This window comes from Cottoperca gobio, chromosome 14, assembly GCF_900634415.1.
Source record: "Cottoperca gobio chromosome 14, fCotGob3.1, whole genome shotgun sequence".
NCBI lineage: Eukaryota > Metazoa > Chordata > Actinopteri > Perciformes > Bovichtidae > Cottoperca > Cottoperca gobio.
Window position 1 is genome coordinate 12,362,401 of NC_041368.1, and position 25,960 is coordinate 12,388,360.

Below are 25,960 nucleotides of genomic sequence, written 5' to 3' on the forward strand. Positions count from 1 at the left end.
TTGTTACATTCGGTATTTTTTATATAATGCTCATTAAATGTTTACGCTGAAAATTAAAGAAACTAAATAAAATGAATGTATGTATTCCCAAAAAGCCTCAAACAAAAATTCATATACTACGCCAGTGTTCATGCATCAGTTTTATATTTTTGCATCTTTTTTTATATATATATACGTTTATATATTATACTCTTAAGACATTGTTTTCTATTCGTTCTTATCTTTGTTTTTTTTATAAACATGCTAATTCCTTTTGTTCATACTGACTCGCTCAAATTCAGAAAAACATCTGGATACTGTCTGGAAGCATCTTATTTTTTTACTTTAATACATTAATTATGAAGTTTTAAAGTCTATTAAATCTCTAAATTTGAGACCATGTGAGGTTATAAATAATAATAATAATAATAATAATAATAATAATAATAATAATAATATAAAATGCATCATGAATAAAACCCAAAGGAACGGTGATTTATATTACAGGTCATTTACAGGTCAATATTCCATGATTCATAAATATATTTTGAGTTTTAAACAAAAGTTTCCCATGATACAAAATCACTAAATCTTCGCTTCTACAAATGGTGTTAAAACCATGATGTAAGTACAAATACAATAAGTCAATCAGTCAGAGTGTGAGACAGGACGTGTGTGCTTGACCCATTTGTATGAGTCCGATCAGCAGAGAAGATACCCTGGCTGGAGCCCATGCACAATGAGGTCATGAGTCTTAACACCTCGAACTGGAAGGATTAAGTGGAGAGGGCTGAGGCAAGTGTCCAGTACTGTGCTGCTCGAGCAGACATCAGAGGGAGGACTGATGTTCCATTTGCTTTTATTTTCTGACTGGGCTGCGTGAAAAGATAAAGCAATCAATGCATCACCGCAGAAATGGATTCGAACAGGTTGTCGCCCTGACTTAGAAAATACATGCTGGACAAGACGGGACTACAAACGTATCAGTCCATCTGCAAAGTCTGTGATTTTATACACAAGATCTCCACAGACAACATCTGTCAAGTGCCTTCAAATTACACCAGTTAGATTTGGTTTTGATGAGGCATACACTGCTGTAGATTAGAGAGAATTTATGTCTTACATGATTGTAATATTTATATATAGAAGTGTAAACATGAATAAGGAACATGCTTCACTTTCACTGGGGAACCAGTGACTGAATGCTGATCTGGTGGCTAGGCTGATGCATGATGGAGTTAAGTGCAGTGAGATTTAGGCTCCATCTTGAGTGACGCCTGCGGCAGGGTGTTTTTTTTTGTTTTTTTTATGCGTAGCTGCCCTTGCCAAAGGGTCAATGCTGCACTAGTTTGTGTTGGTTGTTTCAGATGGCTGCATGTAAGCTGGAATCCAGCACAGAAGCTGTATATTCTGTCAAAATGTCTGCTTACAGAAATTATCTTTGTAATTGTATTATTATTTTTTAAACCTGCAAGAGTAATTTGTGAATTTCAACTGTTAAGACAACTGGTATCAGACAGACTGGCTCAAAGATGCTGCAAGCTTTCTCTACAATCACAACTCCATCATGCTGCCCAATGACTTAATCGTATTAAAATGCACATTTTAATAAAGTAAGTAAACCGCAGTGTTTTTTCTCTTTCCTGCGGCATAACATGGCTTCCACAGAATTGTCATTATGTTGGCATAAGCACCGTTTTGTGGGAACAGTACATCAAATTTAGAATGTTGGCTGAAGTGTTCATCAAAATGATGTTGCTATGGAAACCATATGAGTCTTATGCAACAAATCCAAAATGGTTCCTGTAACCAAGCAGGTGAACAATCAGGAATGCATATTAGAATGGGAATGCATCAATCCCTTGAATGTAACGCATCATTTACATCTGTTGTACATTCAATGTGGGTTTTTTTCTGATATTGATACAATAGTTTTGTTTTTTTAATTTGGCACATTTATAGATGTGTTTTTAGTGAACAAAAATTCTAAAACCAAATTGTTTTTATATAACATCTTAGCAGTGGTCCAGCTGACTCTGCATAGATTATTCAAAGGAGCCATTATGGCTTTCCTCCATTAGATTTATTCACCCAGTGATCTATTCTGCTCAAGGCTTAGGACAGCCTTGCCCTGCCAGCTGTTGTGAGCGACTTTGCTTGTCTGTTTTGGACGGATTTCCCAGACTCTCTTAGCTTCAGCTAAAATAATGTATCTTCACTCTTCTAATGGTGGGTAACAATTATTTATATTTAGTAGTTGTTGTTGCTCATACAAAGACATTACGGCTAATGTTCCTTGCCATTGAACTAAAACGCTTTGTGAGCCATTTTCAGTGGTGTTCTTCCAGTTTCCTTTTTGGTACATGAAGCAATTGCTGCTAATTCAGTCAATGCCTGATCATCCAACCCCAGATTTTACACTAGACAGCCATGGTTACTGACCTAGTAATCCTTCTTTAGTCTCTCTTATCTTTTTTTTTTTTTACTAGGGCTGCCCACTCTTGCTTGATTAGTCGACTTATTGGTCGTTTGGGTCTTAGTTGACTGAGATTGCTTTTGTTGATTAGTTATTTTTTGTGCTATCCTGGCTCCAAAATGATGGAACGACCTCCCCATTGATGTCAGGACAGCAGACAGTCTTCACACCTTCCATCCCAGACTGTTTCGACTGCACCTCGCCTATTTGAAGCTATTGTACTTAAAAGATTCTTGCTGTTCGGAGTTGTATCTCCATGATTGTTTGTACTTTTTGTACGTCGTTTTGGACAAAAGCGTCAGCTAAATGAACTGTAATGTAATGTAATGCTTATTTGTAATGCTGTATATTTAATGGAAAAAGACATAATTCCAAAGCATCCAAACATCTTCATGCATTTTTCGATTCATCCTTGGAGTGCTGCTAGAAAGCAAAGACCGTGGTGTCGACATTTTATTCAGTCAGAAGATACTTTCACATAAATGCCATGTAGATTTCCTTTGCACCCGGTCACATTTGTTGTTGTGTGCATGGATAACTGCATTAACATGTGCTTTTCTTCATCTGGTTAATACAGTCTGATATAGATTACATGTTAATCTAAGTAAATGGAGATTGTCACTTCTGGCTTTGACGTAAATAAATAACAAATGATCATAATTAATATTGAAGTAAACCATACATCTTCGTTAGATCCATTTTACTGAGATTATAAATTTAACTGGATTATTTTACGTACAAAGTTCCCAAACCAGGTCAAATGCACAATGACAAAACATACTTCTCTTTGCATGTAGACATAACCAGTGATTATACAACTGTGATAAGATTTATCCAAAGTGTGTTGTTGCGGCTTCATAATGCGTCCACCTGTCCCCTCACGCAGCCTGAGGAGCTGTCCCTGGTGCTGAAGGGATTATTTTGCATTGGCTCAAAATCCTGGTGTATATTAGCATCGACACTTAAGAGTTGAGAAATAGCGGCAAACAGAATTTTTATTCACTTTATGGAAGGTCGGTTTGTATTTGTACGCTTAAACAGCTGCCATTGAAACCATACAACCAGTACCCAATAACTACTGCACTAATGAGATGCAGGTTGGGTGGATGGACAGCAATGGTTTAGATTTCCATGACCATCAAACCAGTCAAGGCACTTAGCCTGTGGATGACAACATCTTTGAGAACTCCACTCCCATTAATGCTTTAGCATAAGATAGATGCCTCGGAACTGCTTTGTATTGTGTGTGTTTTTCCATCTCTTTGAAAGCATGCTATAAATGTTAAGCAGGATCAGAACAGAGTCATCAGAATGTTGCATGACGGTTTCTATCTAAACGTTCCCCCTTGATGTTTAATTAAGTATCCATCGACACCAATATATGCCAATATTCAACCTTCAACACTCTTTTGCCACATTGATACTCAATATTAAAATGTATTTTAAAGGTTTAAAACAAACAAACAGCTGGTGGGGCTAAAGGTGGAACACGGAGACAATGAGTACAACTGTTGCACTTGAAGCTACTGACCAGGGTAAAGGTCGAACGACACCAAGCCGGGGGAAATTTAGGGAAAGACCACTCAAACCTAAAGCAAAGAAATTGTGAAATTACACAAACTCCTGATGAAAAAGGTGCGTATACTGCAAAGAACACTCAGCAGTGAAAGAGGTGGTCTTATCATCGTACTAGGCCCCAGCTTTGACCAACACAGGAGCCCCCTTGGCCTGGAACAAAGAAAGAAGACACACATTAAGATGGGCAGAGGGTAAATATACACATATTAAATCAACTTAATAATAACAAAAACAATAAGAAGACTCTTATACTGCAAAGAAAGAATAAAAAGAACAACTACACACTGAGAAGATCCAGTCAGTGTGTAACTGCAAATGTCAATTACACACTGACATTTGAGCATATGGGAAAAAAATCTAAATTCATGTGGAAGAACATACTGAGTCTGATAACATCATTAAAAACACTTGCTTGTGTATACCTTATTGTATCACATGTTTTCATTAGATTTGACCAGGAACTGTAGGTTTGGAAAGCAAATTCCTATAAATTCCAGCTAAAGACATAATTGAAAAGGGGAAATTGTTGCATGTCTTGAAGTGTGGAAATACAAGAATGAACCTTTAAAACAGAAAACATTTTTAATTATAAGGCTGGATCTTCAGATGACAAAGGCAACTAGTCCAATCCTGCATCATGTATGTTGATTAAAACAGCCTTAGTATTTATTTATTTCATATTATTAAGCTTTATTCAGCACGCTGTCAGTCTTCGTGCTGCCATGCCCATATATAACCTATATCATGTTTCTCTTCGGGATATATTCTATGGAGAAGACATGAGACTCCTGTTTTTTGTGGGGTCCACCACGGGCATTTTAAATACGATTATATGACCTGACAGTCTGAGGTCTACCACTGACAGTGATCCATGTGGAGGGAAGGTTGTGATTGTCAGTGCAATGCTGTCTTTCTTCTGTGCCTTGCCCAAATGCTCGCCATGCGGTAAGGCTGCACCGCAGAATCGCTACCGGCAAATAAACCATCCTCACGACTCCAATACAGACATTGGAAGACACACACAAGCCGGTCCCCAAACGTGGCCATGTATGTGACCACGTTTTTTGCTTAAATCTTCCATTTTGGAGTGAGGGGCTGGTGTTGAATATATTGCAGATTAGCGTCGACGTTGCCTTTATATGCAACAGTGCATACATGCTAATTTACCGTGGAATTAAACATCTTTAGCCATATTTTCGGGTTATATTTTTCCTTTTCACCATAGATTTGTTTGCCACGTGCTGCACAGGCATTCAGATTTTATTGAATTAATGACTAGTGTCGCTGAATACATATGCATGTATATGGCTTTTAATTCTGGGGGTGCTTTAAAATGTTGGTCGTCTGTTAGCTCCCAGACTTTACACCGACATCGCAATGGAGGCATGAGAGGAGAGAAATGGGTGGGGAAGGAGGAGGGGAGCTGCGCCACAGTGGAGAGAGTCTGAGAGCGCGCTAGGGTGGAATACTGTCCTTCCAAGGTCAAGTCAACTACATTCAATTATATAATTTCCGGTTACCATTTTCAAAATAAATCCTCTATAAATGAACGTGCAAATGAATGTGCTGCTAAATTATTAATAAAACCCACACAGGATTTTGTTGTATATGTTTGATGTCAATATAAACTCAATTAAAAGTAGTATTAATACAACAACTGTGTTAAGTCACTATGCATAATGATAAGAGTTGAAGAAACTATGAGTTAGGATTTGAACACTTGACAAGCTTTGACTCCCCACCCTTTATTCCAGCGCTTAAATAAAAACAGTGGATGGGCTTCTCCAGTTTTTGGACTTCCTGGGCGTGTTTCTCCTTTTCTTCTCTCTAGTAGAGCTAACTGAAAAGGAAAAAGTGACACTTTTAATCATTTTACTTTGAAAGAAACACACCTAATTTCCGGTTTTACTGGGGCAGATTTCGACTGTCTTGACGGATCTCACAGCTCCAGAGGCAGGGAAACACACCCGTCAGCAGCGCGCATTGGAGACACAAAAGCGCATCACGGACAAAGGAAATATGGGTGCGCTGGAGAGGGTTCACCACAGCCGGGTAGCACAATGGATGAGCCGCTTGTGTTTCATTTACCGGGAGACCAATTAGCCCATCTTAATGAGGTGCTGGGATGCAAGATTCTGCAAGCTAAACAGGCGGAAGGCTGCGTTTAATCCGTCTGCGGATCCTATGAGCTTGCAATGGCTGTGGCGGGGATATGCAACTGGATAGGGAATAATGTGCCTTTTTATTTTGTGATATTTTCCTTATTGTGTGGCCTTTCGTTTGGACAATTGAGATATTCTATTACGGAAGAACTAGAAAATGGGGCACTGGTCGGTGATGTGGCGCATGACTTGGGGCTGGATATTCGAAAGCTCGCCTCCCGAAAAATTAAGGTAACCTCCAACAGCGGTAAACGCTATGTGATTGTCAATCCCAAAAATGGGAAATTACTTGTCAATGAAAGGATCGACAGGGAGGCACTGTGCGATTTATCCAACACATGCCTCATTAATCTGGAGGTGCTGGTCGAAAATCCCACCGAGGTGCACCATGTCGAGGTGGAAATTGTGGATGCCAATGATAATGCGCCGCAGTTCCCCAGAGAAGAGTACCAACTGGAAATCACTGAATCTGCTCTACCGGGGTCTCGTTTCCCAATTGAAAACGCTCAAGACCCAGACATTGGGTCCAATTCAGTTCGTATGTATCAGCTCAGCACAAACGACCATTTCGCGCTGGTATCAAACAAACCCTCCCTAAATACAAAGCACATAGAGCTTGTGCTCAAAAAGCCCGTTGATCGTGAACAGACGCCTTACCATCAATTAATTCTAAGTGCTGTGGATGGTGGGATGCCAGAGAAAACAGGCACGGCTAAAATTAATGTCAGGGTCCTGGACTCAAATGACAATGTCCCCATGTTCGACAGCTCAGTGTACAAGGTGAAACTGTTGGAAAATTCTCCCAAAGACACCCTGGTTATTAAACTGAATGCAACTGATCTGGATGAGGGCACAAATGGAGAGATTTACTACTCTTTCAGCAGCTACACTCCTGAGAGAGTGAGGCAGATGTTCAGCATGCACACCAATACGGGAGAAATAAGAGTGAGGAGCAATGTTGACTATGAAGAAACCAACTCCTATGAGATGTACATCCAGGCGATGGACAAGGGGCCTGGTGCCGTGGCAGCACACTGTAAGGTAGTGGTAGAGGTGGTGGATGTGAATGACAACATCCCTCAGATAGTGCTGTCATCTCTGTCGAGCCCTGTCAGGGAGGATGCCCGTGCAGATACAGTAGTGGCCCTCATTAGTGTTACTGATCGAGACTCCGGCGCTAACAAGCAGGTGAGCTTAGAGATCCCAACTGGCCTTCCTTTCAAGATCAAGTCATTCAGAAATTACTACACTCTGGTTACCTCAGCCTTCCTGGACCGCGAGACCACCGATGCCTACAATGTCACTCTGAGTGCCACAGATGGAGGAAACCCTCCCCTCTCCTCCCAGAAAACCATACAAGTGGATGTGGCTGATGTTAATGACAACCCACCACGATTTGAACAGACTTCGTATACCGTCTATGTGGCTGAGAACAATGCCCCTGGAGCCTCTTTGTGTACTGTGAAAGCTCAGGATGCAGACATCAAAGAGAACGCACGCATCACCTACACAGTGCTCAATGACAACAACCATGGCATCCCTGTCACCTCGTATGTGTCTGTGAAGGCCGATACAGGGGAGGCGTATGCCCTGCGAGCCTTTGACTATGAGTCACTGAGAGAGTTTCACTTCCAGGTCAAAGCCCAAGATGGGGGCATTCCTCCGCTCAGCCGCGTCGCCACTGTCTACATCTACATAATGGATCAGAATGACCATTCACCACTGATAGTCAACCCTCCCGGCAATGGCACACGCTCCTTGGAAACGGTACAAAAGAACGCAGAGCCTGGTGCCATGGTGACCAAAGTGGTGGCGTACGATGCAGACGCCGGTCCAAACGCCTGGCTAGTGTTCGTGCTGGAGACGGCCACTGACCTGGACCTGTTCAAGGTGCATGAACACACCGGTGAGATCAGGACTACTCGGAGGATCCTGGAGGACAACTCCACTTCCTTTGCCCTAACCGTCGTAGTAAAGGACCATGGGCAGCCTAGTCTCTCCTCTACCGCCACCATCAATGTGGCTGTCATGGAAGTGCCGCCGAAAGTGGCCCCTGACCCCAAGAGGATCATCCGACCTCACAGCACACTGCTTTTCTCCAATGTGACCCTCTACTTGATCGTGGCTCTGAGTGCCACCACCTTTGTTTTCCTGGTCACTGTGGTGGTGCTGGCCATCGTCCGCTGCCATGCCTACTGCACCCAACCTGGGTCCTGCTCGCCTTGCTGTGTGTCACAGAAGCCCCCTCCAGATGGTGGTAGCAGCAGTGTAAGTGCTGGCGGGCTAGGTGTTGGCGGACCAGGGGCACAGCCTAATAACAATGTGATGCTTCGGAGAGACCTTAAAGTGGAGCCTCACTACATTGAAGTGCGGGGGAATGGCTCCCTAACAAAGACTTACTGCTACAAGACCTGCCTGACAGCCACCTCTGGCAGTGACACGTTCATGTTCTACAACACAGGACGTCCCATCAGTGGCACCTGGGGCAGCGGTGCCGACCGCTTCTTCACAAGTGGAAGTGGATTTGTACGCAGACTGAGCATGCCTGATGCCTCCATGCAACTCTGCCCTGAGGTCTGTCATTAATTTTTTATGTTTACCTTTTCCTGCATAACAGGAAGGTCATGAATCATCCTGTTTACATATTAATGGCTTTAATGTAGGGCTGCAACTAACGATTATTTTGTATAATATCATTTGCTCTATAAAATGTCATAAAATAGCAAAATCCCAGTTTGTCAAAGTCCAAGGTGATGTCTTTAACCCTTGTGTTGTCCTCGGGTCAATCTGACCCCAAATGAAATCTATTGCCATCAAAATAATAATAATAATAATTTCAACTAATCGATTATTTGACTTTTAGTTGCAGCTCTACTTTAATGACATCTTATTTAGCTCCAAACAATGTAAGAGTACACACTCAACATAACTTTTCATTAAGGTTATTGTTACAGCATGCATTGTCATAATTGTCTCAGTGTTATTGTGTCGCTGCAGGGTGATGATATTCCTGTATGTCAAGTCTGATCGCCTCCTGCAATGAATTGAATCCTTGCGTGCCTCTTTCTCTTTGTTCAGTTCCCTCTTGTACTGTGCTGTCACTCCGCCCAGCCCAGCTCAGCACTCACACTGCATTAGTGTCAGGCCTGATGCTTTTCAGGGTCCTCTGTTATTTCTGATGATTCAGAGATTTGTATTTCAGTTTGAGGTTGTCATCACATCTTCACTAAGCACAGGTGGCGTAGTCTTCACGACTGGCTCATTCTCTGTGCAAGTGGGTGTGTGTGTGTGTGTGTGTGTGTGTGTGTGTGTGTGTGTGTGTGTGTGTGTGTGTGTGTGTGTGTGTGTGTGTGTGTGTGTGAGTAAGACTGTTACACCGGAGCATTGATTGACTTGATCAAAGGCCCTACAGGACTGGTAGTTGTTGCCTATGACGATGGGAAAGATATGCATTTACCTACTGCAATTGTATTCTCTTGATTTTAAGGACTGCATTACACTTAAACTATTTTATAAGATTGAAACACACACTTCATCAAAAAAAACCTGGTTTACATGAAATATTGCAAGAAAATAGTAAGTAAGACTAAGAAATAGTCCTATATACCTGCTTTCCTAGCCATACATGTGCCATTCGTGTAGCCCTTAAATGTTGAAATGTTCATGTCTGTTAGTCATAGATTTAAAGAGTCCAGGTTTGAGATTTCTGGGTGGATAAATTCTGCTTTACATAAAGATTGGTGGTTCAAATATTTGAATAAGATAATTTTTAATGAGGGAAATGCTCTTAAGGTTTGGCGTTTATCTCTGGATAAATCTTAATTATCAGTTGCCAGCCACTGGTACATTTAGTTTTAAGAAAATCTCTTACCAAGACAAATGTAGCACTGTACATTAGATCAACCTCCAGCCTCTGTTTCTCAGCCCTGCAAATTAGATTTACTGAAAGAGGCTGGGTCTACCTGCAGAAAATACTCCCCTCTGAATTGAACTGAAGAACACATTGTGCCATCTTTATCTGGGACACTTGCTACTGCCTGAGCAGGTTTGTGTCTTAAACACAGCTTTTTGTATTCAGTGTTCTTGAGATCCAGGGCTACAACCCACATGATGCTGAAAGATTTTAACACTGCAGATGTTCACAATCATTGCAAACAGTGCATGTGCGCGGTACTTATTCATGAGGAAAGTAATGAATAGACATAATCAGGCATAATTAATGGCCATGAAAGATTAGCTCATTAAAATATGACTTTTCCCCTATGAGATGTATATGGTTCTTTGAATTTTAGAGTCCAGGCAGCCTTAACATTGTGTTAATTGTTTGGTCCATAACATTTCAGAAAATAGTGAAAAATATCCATCCCAGTTTCTCAAACTTTCAGCTGATGTCTTTAAATGTCTTGTTTTGTTAGTACAAAACCCAAAGAAATACAGTTTATATGATATAAAACGGAGAAAATCAGCAAATCTCCATACTTAGCTGGCTGAAAACGGCCTTTTCTGACATTGAATTAACAACGTCGATCAATCCTCAAAATAGTTGCAGATATAGTTGAAACTAATGTAGGGTATTTTAAAATCTATTTAAATATTTAGCCAAAAAGCCCTTGTCCAGGCAGTGTATTTTAATTTCAGCATTATCTCTTAATTTTCTGTGTTCTTAGACACATCAAAATGTCATATTGTTTCTAAAAACTTTTAGTGCATGCATACTACCAAGAAAGGTGTCTATACAGTAGTTTCAATTTAATAATAGCAAAGTTATAAAGATATACAGTCATCTGAATCAGAATCAAGTAAATCTCCAAATCAAGAAAGATAGAATAAATCAGTTAAAACGAGACCACAGAGTGTTAAGTTGTGAAACGTTATTGATGATTTGTCTAAATTCAACACATTTGCAATTCCATACTTGTATACGATTGCTCTTCACACTGGGCTAATACAAACAAGAGGTATAGGATGTGGTTGCCCTATGGATGATGGCTCTTGCTTATTGGTTTTTAAAGGCAATAATTTACCAGAGGCCTGCTGGGAGTTCCAAGCACTCAGCCCAGCCCAGCTTCATCAGGAGCAGACATATGCTCATAGTTACACACAAACATGTACACATCAGTCCGTACAAACACACCCGGCACTCAGGGAAAGGGCATACCTCCCCCCGCTCTCACATTTATAGAGCCATGGAGTGAGACTGTCCAAAAACTCATCAATATGGCTTTCAGTCACTGGCCTTTTTAGAGTCCTTCTGTGTGGATATCAATATATGTGTGTGTGTGTGTGTGTGTGTGTGTGTGTGTGTGTGTGTGTGTGTGTGTGTGTGTGTGCTTGCAATAGGGGACGTGACTGCAGTGTTCCTATCACGTCCAGAGCTGGGATGTGTATCATGATTAATTGATGAGGCCATGGCCCAGCCTAGCGCTGCACTGCATGAGATCAAACTAAACTCTCTCTCTTCCCTCGTGTCTCCTTCTTTTTCCCTATCCTCTCTCTCCTTCTCTACCTCTTGCTCGCTCAGCCGAAAGCCCCAAATGCTGACTGGCGATATTCTGCATCTTTGAGGGCAGGGATGCAGAGGTAAGCACTTTACATCTTTGAACTCTTTTGCAACTTTTGATCATCTAGAAAAAGTTACACCTGTGCTAGCACTACAGCGAGCCTTCATAATGCTCTTTACCACAGCTGCAATGTATGGAATATCTAAATACAACATTTATTGACATATCATCATCATTTCTCACAGATACCTGCACCTCTAAATGACCTCTTAAAAAAACCGATACCACTGATACTGCAGATCAGTATCTGCCATTACCAGTCACTGTCGGTGGCCCCTCAGCATCACATTTTGAACCTTAACCCTGTCCTCCTCCTTCGGGGAAAAGCCATCTGCAGCTCCCATCAGTGGATGCATAGCACTCCGCAGTGTAATACTATATAGGTCATCTACATTCTGAGCGTCGCTTCCCCCAGTTACAGTCTTTAAGCAGGAAGCATGAAGGACAAATGAGCTGACTATGACCTTTCTCAGATGCTCATATGCACACATGCATCAGTGTCTGCGTGCACAACTACCCCACACGTTTGTGCCTTTCTGTGTGTATTTTTATATTTTTGTCCAGAGATGAAGGGAGAAGTTGTGAATACAGACAGCAGAGGACATTTTGGACTCTAGTCCTATTGTTAATTCAGTGGCATGCAATAAGATTCCTATGCCTGACAAAATCCTAATTATAGATCAGTCTAAAGATCTCATTCTCATTAGCTACGTAGCAATCAAAGAATACGCAAATTAAGACGATCCAATAATAGGTTTTTTATATCTACATCTGCCACTTAAATTTGGTAATAATCAGGTCACAAAAGTTGTATTAAAACACGAAATGAAGTGTTTCTCTAATTTGATATGAGGACAGCCGGAACGTCAGGGACTAATGAGTTTTACCTCCACATGTCTTTTAATGTGTACTGAACTTCATAATTTCCTGCCAACAATGCTTACTGCTCAATCATGCAGTCCTCTGCTGCGTCTAACTTTGATTTAATTGGATATTAGTGTTAATTTCTATGGCGTGGAGGGTATCATAATGTGCATCATGTCATCAAGTCACTGTAACATGACATGGATTAACATAAATCATCATTGCAATTTGCCGCTGCCATCTCTAGAATGGCAGTGCCTGAAACACGCGTCAACACAGAGAGACTCATATATTAACACTTCACCCCAACACACGCATGCTGTAATGTATCTACACACAGCGTGCAGCACCAACTTCACTGACCCACATTCCTGGTGTAGTCAGTCAGTGTAGAAAACACCAGTATCTGTGTCATATTCTCACACATTAAACCAGCACCCTTGCTTATGGAAAAGCTTAAAACTTGCATTGTACATGGCCATTTTATATTCATGACAAATCCCTATTCAACATAACACAAGTGTGTTGCAGTTTGAGGTAGATGCTGGATGTGCTGCATTGCAGAGGCCCCAGTCAGGGCAGCTCCTCATATACAGTAAGCTCTGCGTTCATTATGAATGTATGGGGGGAAATATCTCGGGCCTAGGTTGGAAACTGCATTCATGGCTTTGTACAGCATTATAAGAGTCTCTAAATTGATACATGCATACATTTTAGATGATGATTCTATGTCGTCATATTTATATTTTAGATTATGTTTCTGAGGGAACTTAAGTCTTCAGCCCCAGAGGCCTTTTTCACAATATTGTTTGACTCCTTGAACTGAAAGCACGAGTGTAAATAATAAAATTAATGATTGCTGAATTCCATTGAGCTGCTTTATGTTCAGGGTCCTGCATGCCGGCTCACTGTCACTCTTACTGGAACACTTGAATAGAACGGAGCCATCACTTTTCCTACTCTGACAAGCCAAAATGTTGCTCTTTACTGAGGTTATACTGATTCATAACTTCACTACTATTGATTCCTACTTGCAAATTCAATTTACACACCAAAATTCACCTCGTTAAAAAAGAAGTTCGCCATTTTTTGGAAATAGGCTTATTCACTCTCTTGCCGAGAGTTACTTGAGAAGATTGATACCACTCTCATATCTGTCTGTTAAATGTGAACCTACAGCCACCAGCTGGCTATCTTAGCTTAGCATAAACATGTACATCTCTCCAAAAGTAACAAGGTACACCTTCCAGCACCTCTAAATCTCACTGAAAACATGTAAACTGTAAAAAGAATTGTGGTTTCACAGTTAAAACGTGAATAGAAAATATCTTCAAGAACTCACAACATCCTGAGAGTCTATGTTGTGCTTGTAGCTTGAATTCTTAATATTTTTCATTTGGGTGTGGTACGAGTGTCCTACTTTTTATACACATAATTATTGAAATATACATTTGTAACAAGATCAGCTGGAAATACTTAAGTACATTCACTATGTTATGTATCCCAATTGAATATGTAAATAAATGGAATCTAAAATATGTTTGCAGATGAAAAAAACAACAAAGTAGAAAGTGCTATTAGAAAGCTTTTAATGTGAAGCGGCTGCAGTCAGCATTAACAGAACAGCACTTGGCCGGTGTCAGAGAATAAATTGATAAAGTTGGAGGAAGGGGAAAATAGGAATAAAAATTCTAATACTCTAAACAACACAAAGTCCTGTGTTACTCTGGAGCTACAACATTACAGAAACACATTTAAGATACCCAACGTGCTGTAGTGAAACCTTTTTGAAATGGCTTCTTCTCCATACAGTAGTCCATATTGCCAGATACTGTGTGTTAAACCAGTCACTTTACACTGGTGTTGACACAGCTCCACTGAGGCTGTGGAGCAACCCTTGGACTGTTGACATGTCCAAATATATATATATAAACATATAGTGAGGATGAAGTAAACAAGGCAAATAGGTGTCAGGTGATACTTTACACCAAGTGGTTCTTAATCTTGGTCCACAGCAACGAGAAAACAATTGTATTTTAAGTAAACCATAAAATCAGATTACCCACATGAATGCAATACACCAGGCGAAAGCCACCAAGTATTTGGTAATGAGCAGCACTTTGAAGCAGGGTACAAGAGTACTACATGAACCTTTGCCTCAGTCAATATGCATATTTATATTCTTTCTTTCTGTTACTGGTTCTATCATCATTAGCCAGATTATCTCATTCTTCCTTAGTTGCTATTTGTCTTTTGTTGAATTAACATTTGATTGGACGTGTCTCATTGAGTTTGCTGAATGTGTTCTATCTTTTAGTTCGGTCCACATGGAGGAGTCCTCTATGATGCAGGGAGCCCAGGGGATGCTGGTCCAGAACTGGCCCACTGTGTCCAGCGCTGCAGGTGAGTAGCAGTCAGAGTGAAAAAGCATCCTGAGCTTCTTTGAGGCAACGGTGGCAGAAAACCGATATAAGTAAAAGGTAACTGATTTTGCCCATTTTACATCTACATTTGAAAGGAAGGAAACTGAGAGGAAAAGGTAGAGGATGTTTAAGTCAGGTGTACTGAAGTGTCTTTATATCATATGTACAACTCCGAGCGATTTGTTGAATGCCATGTTAAGCAAACACCTGAACCTCTGTTACCCTTGGTTGTGCGTGCCAAAAACATAATAGGTGGGAAGCACCTAGTGTTCTCGTCCTTGTCGCTGCACTCATGTTACTCCCTTCCAATAAAGCGAACTGCTGGCAGGTAAAGTGAATCAACCGTGGGGTTCATAAATACAGTAGGCTGTACTAGCTCTTCCAATATACACGAGAGAAAAACAATTATTTACATCATTAGACAGAAGGGCATAACCTACCACTGCCCAGGGCATAAACTATTATGTTAGCTATTAGCTAAACAAGGGCAACAGAGTTGACTATGAATGTTTTTTAGATGGTGTATGCTCTGTACTTTTGCCCCAAAATACTAATTGTAGACGGATATGACTACAGTATGCTAAGGTAATCAAAACTCAGAAATTTTAAAACTTGTGTTACACTTTCCTTGATTTGTCTCTCATACAGGTTTTGCTAGCCCATAATAGTTTGACATTTTGGGAAAAAACACTTTGTTTTCTTAACAAGGGTTGGATGAGAAGATCCATTGAACTCATGTTTGTATGCCGGTTTCCCCGGGCACTGTACATTAGCTGCCCACTGCTCCTAGTAGTAGACTTCTGGTACTAGGATGGTTTAAAAGCAGAGAACAAATGTCTCTGTGTGTGCTGTGTGCTCTGCATGGGTGACCATTAAAAAAAGAGGGTTTCATCCCTCCGATTCTATTCTATGCCAAAGTCTAAGCAACAGCCAGGAAACAGTTAGCTTAGCTTAGCATAAAGACTGGAAACAGGGGGCAACAGCTAGCCTTGTTCTGTACAAAGTTCTTTTTTGTTGGCTACCAGCACCTCCAAAGCTCACTAATTAACACATTATTGGCCTATCTCGTTTTTGTTTAATCTGTATAAAAGCCAAAGTGTAAAATTAGGAAATTGCAGCTTTGGTTTTACAATTAGTTTTTTTATTTGGGTTAAAGAAGATTTATTGTTAGTGAGCTTCATAGGTGCTGTTTCTTTTTGTTGTTTTTTCACTTTTGAACAGAGCCAGGGTAGCTGATTCCCCATACGTTTGGTCTTAATGCTAAGCTATGCTAATGGATATAGCGTAATACTTAACCAAACAGACATGAAAGTGGTATCAATAATCTCAACATCATTGCAACAAAGTAAATAAGTGCATTTCCCAAAATGCCAAACTATTACTATAAATGCGGATATCCCACAGGGCAAGCAACACTAGTGGTGAAACAATTACAGGTTGTAAACTAATTTTAGTTTACCCAAAAGACACTTCTCTGAAAAACAAAGGTCACCAGACTAACCACACCCAAATGTCCATTTCAATTAGACTACACATTACACATCAAAATGTGTCCATTGGATTAAGTTACATTGAGTATGTCAAATTCATGAAGTTGAATTTATCTTTGTCTTTACTTTGGTTCAGATAATATGGTAAAACTGAGGATTTGACAGAATTGTGCTTTGAATATCTACATGATCTTGAATTCCAGTGCGATGCTCATAAAGTGCTTAACTGAGGTGCCAAAAGCCTGGAGCTCTTACGCAGAGCCACAGATAAACAACTGTATCCTCCCATGAAAGCAGCTGGCAGCATGGAGAGCGACGGACTGAAAAGCCAACCGTTTTTAAATAAGAAATGAGTTGTCCTGAGTGGGTGGTAACATCGAAAATGTGTGGCATGTTGCACAACACAAGTGTAAATAGAAGCGGCCTTGAAGATGACCTGTGCTTCACAGAAACACTGGCTCAGGGCCAATGACTAACAGCTTTTGTCAGTTGATTGGAAAACTTTTGAAACTTTGCGAGACAGTGTTTTCGAACAGTGTGAGCTGATCCTTCCTTCCTTCAGCAAAGCTTCCATTCATTGATTTCCTGTCGAGCTGCAGGAATTAGAACATAGGTAGAGACCTGAAGGTGAAGGGTAGCATCACAGTCAATCACTCGGTGAATCAGTGACAGAATATGTCTTACTGTCTGTCAGCGTTTCTCTCTGTGGATAAGAGAGCAGGGGAACTGTTCGAGATACAAGCTGTACCAGTTCCCAGTATCTCTGTGCCAGTTTGCTGCAGATGAATGTGTGTTTTTGTTGAGCAGATGGAAAGCTGCCACTCATGTAAAGACTCAAATATTGTCTTTATTGCACAGCGTATACTGCAGACCTGCATTGTTGCATTAAGAAATCATTTGGTAGGAGTGGCTCAGTGCTAAGGCATAGATATGTACTGGATTGCATGTTAATCCTCTTTACTGTACTTCAAGAGGTGGAGCCTTTTTTTTGTGAAACATTTTCATGTCTGCAGTGAATTGTTATCATGATATCCGATATGCTGTGATGCATCTAAATGCAGCACCCTCAAAACTGTATTTATGTAAGTGACCCATGGCGCAGATGAGGAGACATTTGTCTGATGCCAGAGGGGGAGAGAAGCTATTATAAGTTATAAGAGAAAAAAGAGATCCAGTAAAATTAAAAGCAATTTTGGAGAGGAAGAACAGAGGAGACGTACAAGGGGATGGAGAGGGAAAAAAGCGAGGTGTGGGGGGATGGAGAAAGAGAAAGGTTAAGAGGATTGGCAGGTTCCTGCAGTAGTGTTGTTGCTAGGGAACGCCATGTGACCTGTTGCCTGGCAACACTGTCTAACTGAGAGATTGCTGCAGCAGCCGCACCCTCCATCAGCAGGGAGTGGGCGAAGGCAGTTTCCATGGCAACCGGTCATATCTCTGAATGGAAGATTTAGAGACAGAAAAAAAAGGAAGGAGAAGGGAACAGAAAAGAGAAGGGGACTCTGCAAGGGCAGGTATTAAGAAGAAAAAGAGGGCACACAGTCATTTAAAAGGAAACAATGGTTTAGGTAGACGTGTCTCATGCAGAATACATGCGATGCACCGCATATATTTATACGTGCATATATTTACACGTGCACTACACGGCTGTCAGATTGCATGTGCTACAAACCACCAGAGGGATTCTTTTTTAGATGGAATCGTATCTTGTACGAGGCAGGAAATAACACAGCCTATTTTAAAATGTGGGACATCAAGGTTACACGAAACGAGGCTTCAAACACCCACATATCTTCACCAGGTGTCATGGCAACCTCCTCACAAGGAGCTGTACTGACCTGCTTACCAGATGTTACACCATAATCTGTGTCAGACGTGCATTTGCTGGGAAATATAGGCTAATATGAAGCAATGGCAGAGTTGCAAATAATCTTCCATGTTGGAGAAACAGTAGAAAAGGGGAAGCAAAGGTATTCTTGCATGTTGTGAATTTGTTTTTATTTTATATGCACACACACACACACACACAGGAACATCTCAGATTAATACCTGGGCCAGGATTTTAATTAACATTGTCAGGCTTTTGGATTTGTCCCAGGCAGTGCAGAGAGCCCTGGGATGTCCCAAGACGCAGAGACAATATTCATTTGATTAGACGCTACACAGCCACTTGACATTTAAGCTCAGTTGGTCGTGCGTAGGGACATGAACTGCTATAGCACATAAGCCAAACACTGTACTGCTCTGATAGTCTACACTTCACTGAAGGAACAGTAATTATAGGGAGATTTCCAGCTTCACTACCAGTCCAGTAACCAGCACAGGTTAAATATATCTCATGTAGGGCTGCACAATATAAGGAAAAAATGTGATGTGCAATAACAATATTACTTGCGATAAATATTAAAGTTTACCAAATGTCACAATCATTAGATGACCCAATAACCACTATAGTTAAATATATTGCATCCATACACTTTGATCAAATCAAGATTTCTCTGAAATAACCAGACACATTTCTTTCAAATATTTAATAAATATTATTTTGCCACAGAGGACTAATTCTAATCTTTCAGTGAACCCCTCACCTTTCCTCTAGTACCTCCATCAGGCTTTGTCAATTAAAACGTGCCGAGCATATTCCATTGTGTGCACTCATTGACCTTTCATCTCCATTTTGCGCACACAATATATCATAATCTGACGTAGTATCATGGAATTTGATGAACACATTCATGCTATCCCAGGGTGCTACTTTCTGTGTTGACTTTGGGTCGGAAACAATCGTTTGAAATTATTGGTGTAGAAATCTTTTTTTGTTTTAAAAGCTGTAGGAGACTTGCGCAGCTTGCCCCAACATACCTATGTGTAAGATGCCACTACAAAGTCATCTGAACTTTATTGTGAAAAGTAGTCTGCAGGTATTCAAAGCTTGTCCTGGATTACATTTAATGGTATGCTTTCAAATGACAGTTATGCAGTGACCTGTAAGAATTAAGTGTACAATGTTGAAAGAAAGACACTTTGTAGATATAGTCATATATAAATGCAAGACTGTCTAAACAACGTAACTCTTATGACAGAGCATCAGGTAACAGGAAATGGTGTGTCAGTTATATAAAGTGGAGGTGCATTGTGTACAGCATTGATAAGCACTACATTACTGGCACAATAAGGCCTCACAGTATCTTTTAATTCACCGGCTGTCTTTTCAGGTTATTTTAATAACCTCCTTCACAAGAGAAGCTATCTTCCAGGCCTAACCATTGAGAGCAATTGAATAGGAAGTACTTAAAATACCAGATCCTCTTCCTGGGTTTAATACCCAGATTAAATACAAACAGACAGACCAGACCATCAAATGTCATAATCCTCAGAAACAGTATTACAGTATTACACTAATGGTAAAATAAGATAACGTCTGATTATCATTTAACAAGCTAAATTACATAGGTCAACTAGAATGGCACTCGGAGAGTGTAGACCTCCGCCAAGGCCAATGTTGCATTCACGTGCTCCTCAGCTGGTCCCATTTCCCGATTTGGGAAGTCGCTCTTTTAACTTTGGTGTGTTCATGAGCTTTAAGTCGTAATATGGAAACAACATGGCCGCTACAAAGCAGATGTGTTGTATGTTATTGCTCAGAACACAACATGTTGATACTGTAGCTGTTTCTAAGTCGTTGTTCCAATTTGAGTTCATGTAAACGAGTCTGGAACACATTTTTCCGGTTATTCCGTAAATGCAGAACAAATGTCCTATGTGGCAATGTTAATGAAAGTGAAAGATCATTTGTGTATCTGTCCCATGATTCGGATCTACTCTGAAATGTAATGGTTTCTTCCTTGGCCCATGCTACATATTTCCACCAAATTTTATGAGAATTGGGGCAGTAGTTTTTTCCGTAACCCTGCTGACAGACATACAGACAAACGTACCGAGCCGAAAACATAACCTCCTTGGCAGAGGTAATAATTTGTATTTATAGCCGTGGTAGCCCACCTGCTAGAGCGGGTTGCCCCAGTACAAAGGCTTACTACAGTGGCCAGGGTTTGAATATGATTGGTGTCCCTTTGTGCATTTGATCCCCTTACTCTCTACATTTGTTTTATCAACTAAAGACAAAAAGAAAGAATTGTGTAGCATTACATAACATTTTTAAAACAAAAAAACAGGCAAAGCTAAGCTAAATCATAATTTTCCTCAGCAGTCATGGCTTAAAATGGTTTATTTGTTATCCTGGTCCTTCACATGCTAATTATTTAATGTAGCTTAAAAATGAATACTTCTATTTTTGCAAGTTGAAAACAAATTATTCATGTGCGTCTGTGTTCCTGTCACAATGGTACGTTGCTGCTTTGTTACTCAAAGACACACTATCTGACCTCTCCTGCTATGTTCAAAACATCAATCCTTCACAGAGGGGATACATAATCAATTTTCAGTGAGTCATGGCTCAATAATATATAAAAGCACTCTGTGAAAAGTGTCTGGTGCTCTCGGAGTCCAATGCATTGAGTAGTTAAAAACAACAATAATGCAGATCTGAATATTGAGCATTGAGGTAATGTCCATTACATCTGCTCTTATTAGAGTCTTATTATTTACAACATAGTGTACTTCCCAATGGGACAGAGGTTTGAAACCATTTCAGTGCTCCAGCAATGTCATAAATAGCCTATACAAAAAAATCAAACAGAATCTTTTTTTGCAAGGGCCTGTGTGTTTGATCTAAATAAAATCCAGACCGAAAGTAGGTCAGTGCAGATGGAACTGGTGTGGGCCTGAGAGCACCGTGTCTGCAAAACCCGCCCACCCCCATCTTTCTTACTGCCTCTCTCTCTCTCTCGCTCTCTCTCTCCCTCTCTCTCCTTATCTCATCCAGCATCCTCTTTTCTTTTCATTCTGCGGTCTTTAACCTTTTGACCTTAATAGCTAGCTCTTATTTTCACCTTACATAGTAATTTGTCTATATATATAGACAGGTTTTTTCTTACTGTATCCTTTTTACGGACTAGGTTCATCTCTCTGTCACATCCATGCTTGAACACAAGAGGTTAAATCCTTGTCTCTGGCCTCCTATGAGAGTAAGATTAGGCTGCTGCCATATTCCCAATACAAATACAAATCCCACTGCCAAGTTAAACATCCCTGTGGTTTAAAGGTTAGCCCCCTTCAGTGTTGCCTCCTGTGATCTCGGCGGAATCGCTGTCCTGAAAAACATCCACTCCCTGTGGCTATCATTCCACAGCCTATTGCTCTGCGCGCTTTTGTGCACAATTTCAATTATTCTTTACATGTCAGATTTGTTGAACATCTCAAATACCAAATAATAAAGTGTAAGTAAGGAACAATGCATGACAAGTTCATTTATGACGAGTAGCAAGGCGGGATTTACCTCTGTGAAGTCCAGGTCCGAATGGACTGCCCTGCTTCTTCCATTTGCCAGCAATGAAATGTAATGTGCCCAGAGCTACTGTGGAATTGATACTTAAAGGAAGAGTTCAACATTTTGGGATATATGCTTATTTGCTTTCTTGCCAAAACACCTGGTTTGTTATCAGCCAATTGAATGGGCATTATCAGTGTTTATCATTCTCATAGATGTGGGTCAGAAGGGGCCTGCTACACAAACAAGTAGCTTTTATCATCTGTTCACATGGTGAATCAAAGAAAGAAGGAAAACAAAACTTTAACGGCCGTAGTAATTATGACAGGAGCAAAAGCAAATGTCACGTTTTATTAGGTTTTACAACGTGTTACAAGATATTTTTAAGTTTTGCTTTCACCTTTACGGCAGTTTGGTCCATCTGACGCATTAGATTATTATTATTATTATTATTATTATTATTATTATTATTATTATTATTATGGTAGCTGATAATGCCCATTTAATCCGATAATACATTCAAAATGGGTGCAGCTGGTTAGCTTAGCTTAGCGCAAAGACTGTAAGCAGAGGGGAATAGCTAGCATGACTCTGTCCAAGGTAACAAAATCTGCCTACCAGCACATTTTAAGATCAAAAACTAACATGTTGTCTCTCGTTTGTTTAATTTGTACAAAACATATTATTGAACTATTCCTTTAACGAAGCAGTGTGGTTACAATGACTGAATAAAGGTAATGAGACTTAACATGATTTATTTTTCATCATATCTGTGTAGATGGAGATGGTGGTGAACTTTCACCCCCAGTGGGCGCTGGAGTTGACAGCAACAGCTGGCACTTCAGATACGGCGCCTCCGGACAGGGCTACTGCCCTCCTCAGCCCCTGAAGCCCGGAGAGATTCCTCCTGAAGCCTTCATCATCCCCGGATCCCCAGCCATCATTTCTATTCGCCATGACGCCGGCCCCGTGGATGACAAAGGTGACTTCATAAGCTTTGGCAAGAAGGAGGATGCCAAGAAGAAGAAAAAGAAGAAGAAGGACAAGAAAGACAAGAAGGATAAAGGAAAGGATGACGATGATTAGAGGTGAAGGGGTGACTTGAAAACAGAGCTACCAACAAACTACCATCCCAATTACAAAGCCAGAAAAAAAGCCAAAATGCATATTCTAGAACTGAGGGAGCCTCCTTGCAGCATATTTGCATAGACATTGTACAGTGGCCAAACCCTCATTAGACAAACAACATGCAAACTTGCTAAACAAATCTCTTTTTTTCTTGGCTTACTTTGCCCATAACGTCGGCCGATAAAAGTCTAAGGTTTATGGTTAACAAATGTTCTTAATGGACAAACTTCATCTAAATGTTGGACCAAATTAAAACAGAAAGGGTTTTATTGGATTAGATTAGCCTTTCTGTGATTAGCTGCCCCCTCCCCCAGTTTGTACAATAAAAACAAAAACACCTGAAAAAGGTGTACTATTTGTATCTGACCATTGTCAGCTGAGGCTGCCTGTGTTGGCATCTCTGTCTTTATGCAGCCCCCTTCCTTTTTGGTTCACCTAGTTGGAGGTGAAGTCGAAGCCGAACAAAAAAAAAAAAAAAAAATGAAACCAAGACTTTTGTCTTCAGTATTATGGAGGCCTTGTTGAAATTCAGAAAATGTGGTCTTTTGTAAAAAAAAATAATAAAATGAAAAACTAACAGCTTACAGTATATGTACCATGAGATTAGCACCTTTTATATGAATGAGGTGGCTGAGACAAGCAGGACCACACTCGAATAAAGAACTCTGTTTCAGTGTAACATAGCACATTGCTGAGGCTGAAGACCTGGACTGGGTTGCACCAACTATGCGCAAGTTTGTTCCCAGGTTAGGGTATAAAGTAGTGGCTTCATAACTGCTAGTTAATTTGCTATTAGCAAGTTACTCAATCGATTGTACCATGGGTAGTAAGGGGGGAATTCTACGGCTGTAACTAGTTATAACATTAAGATTTCAGATGAGTTGCAAATGTGTAATACCGTTCCCTCGCTGATGGGTAAAAACCACATGGATTTATAGTTGATTAGATTGGCATCAAAATTACGATCAGTTTTTGCATGTTTGAGTCCATTCTCTACAAATCTTGCAGCCTTTACGTCACTGCTGATATTTTCCATTATGTTTAGTGTTTTTGGAGTATCTTTCCTACCTTTCAGGCAGGCATTGTTTTTCATCTATTATACTATTACCACGAAAATAAATTAGCTGAGACTTGAAACTTTTTCAGATTGAGAAATCCATCAAAGTGAACACGCCTTCTTTGTTGTTTAAGTTACAGGGCATTATAACGAAATGTAACTTTGGCAAAATGAAACATGTCAGCCAAGTCTCAGCATGTTGATTTAAAAAAATTGAATGGAATTAAATGAAAAAAAACAAAATACTTTTCTAAACGCAATTTTAAAAAATGTCATCAGTAACAAGTAATTTGTAGAAAATGGGCAAAAACATCAAAAATCACTCTTATAGTGTTTTCAAATTGCAAAATGGCATGGAATTAATAAAGACAAAAAAAATGGTGTGCAAAAAAAAAAAAGAATCTTGCTTTACTGTTAGTGAGTGCAATTATGTGACTTTGTATCATTTGCACCTGCTTTATTGCTTGCTTATCTATTTAGTTGTGACTTAAGGTTAACAGATTTTTGTGGTGCTACCGCTTGTGTTTTAGCAATGCGTGGATCAGGATTAGTGGCTACTTCGGATATAACTAGGGAACCTACGTGCAGTTGATGCAACCGGCCCCTAACCTTGCCTCTTCTCTTGGAATATGGCACAGGTCAATGGGGTCTTAATCCCACTGTGTATCAGCACACCCAGTCTGACATTATTGTACACAAACACGGACTCTCTCTGCCTCTAACTCACACATACACACGCGCTCTCTCTTGCTCTCTTACAAACAGATATACAGAAGACACAAAAATATACGAAAAGAACACAAACTGAAGGCCAATACCATCCTTAATATTGGAGTGTATTATATGGCTGGGATGCAGGAACGTTGCTTGTTGCTTCATTTCTGTTAAAGCCTGTTCCTTCTACTTCTGTCTTTGAATGTTAAGTAGTTGTTGTTCAAGCCCTGCACCAATGCCTCGACTGCTTCAGTGCTTGGAGGATTTTCTTGCCCGCTGCCAGTTTCCTCCCTCTACTCCCGTTTCTTCGAATCAACATGGTTGGACGACATTTCTCAAGTCACTCTCCTTCAATAACACTGTGGCATCTGTGTACATTTGTACATGCATAGACATGTGCACATATACTACACACACACCACACACTCTTTTGTTAGGTTCAACTTCAACTGAGGTTCGGCCCTTCAGCCAGGGATGAATCTTCTGACTGTTAATTGTCGACAGCTCTGTCATCTCTCACATATTGCATTACATGCATTGCATTCTCTGACAAGTTGATGCTCTAATGGATATAATGAGATAAGATTAACAGGCAAAAGAAGAGTCATTGTGTAGTTCTAACGTAGAAGACAAAGAAACTGCAGCAGAGTTATTTGGGCAGGTCATTCCTCTTTTGTACAAGCAAAGGCATTGTGGTTATTCCTCTGTCAGCCATTAGTGGGTACTGATCAACTTGGGTGGACAAAAACCACTTGCAAAATAAGTGCAGCGCAGATCAGCAGCAGTGGAAAGAGGTTAACTTGTGGTTGACTTGGAAGGGGGGAGAATCCAGTTAGGGATTTTAGTGGCGGTGAAGCACATTGTTGACATTTTTAAGACAATAATCACAGCTGACAAGACCCGTAAAATTATACTTTTTTGTCTTAATCGCTGCACACAAACATCAGAAATAATGCTGCTAGGACGTGATGTGCAGGAGAAACGTGCCAGTTGCATTGATCAAAGTGTGCAATGATCAGCTTTACTTGGCCCTGATATGGTAGAGAAAGAGGTAGTAGATATTGGAACAGTATTAACAAGTTTCGAAAAGTGTCATAAAATGTCACCCCAGTGTTCCTTTCTTTAAAACATCGCCTCACTAG

General features: G+C 40.3%; 1 protein-coding gene across 1 annotated transcript; it reads left to right on the forward strand.

Annotated features, from left to right (window-relative positions):
* Window positions 1-5,983: 5,983 nt before the first annotated feature.
* On the forward strand, window positions 5,984-24,552 carry LOC115018528 (protocadherin alpha-C2-like). Its single transcript, XM_029447550.1, has 4 exons — window positions 5,984-8,769; window positions 11,717-11,775; window positions 14,938-15,023; window positions 22,698-24,552. The coding sequence occupies exons 1-4, from the start codon at window positions 6,229-6,231 to the stop codon at window positions 23,003-23,005; spliced, it is 2,994 nt and encodes a 997-aa protein (XP_029303410.1). The 5' UTR covers window positions 5,984-6,228; the 3' UTR covers window positions 23,006-24,552.
* Window positions 24,553-25,960: the final 1,408 nt, after the last annotated feature.

Bases quoted from the DNA above. Each gene is read 5' to 3' on its own strand.
- LOC115018528 (XM_029447550.1), top strand. From the start codon at position 6,229: ATGGCTGTGGCGGGGATATGCAACTGGATAGGGAATAATGTGCCTTTT. The intron at 8,770-11,716 runs GTCTGTCATTAA...TTGCTCGCTCAG, and splicing joins CCATGCAACTCTGCCCTGAG to CCGAAAGCCCCAAATGCTGA. The intron at 11,776-14,937 runs GTAAGCACTTTA...TCTATCTTTTAG, and splicing joins TTGAGGGCAGGGATGCAGAG to TTCGGTCCACATGGAGGAGT.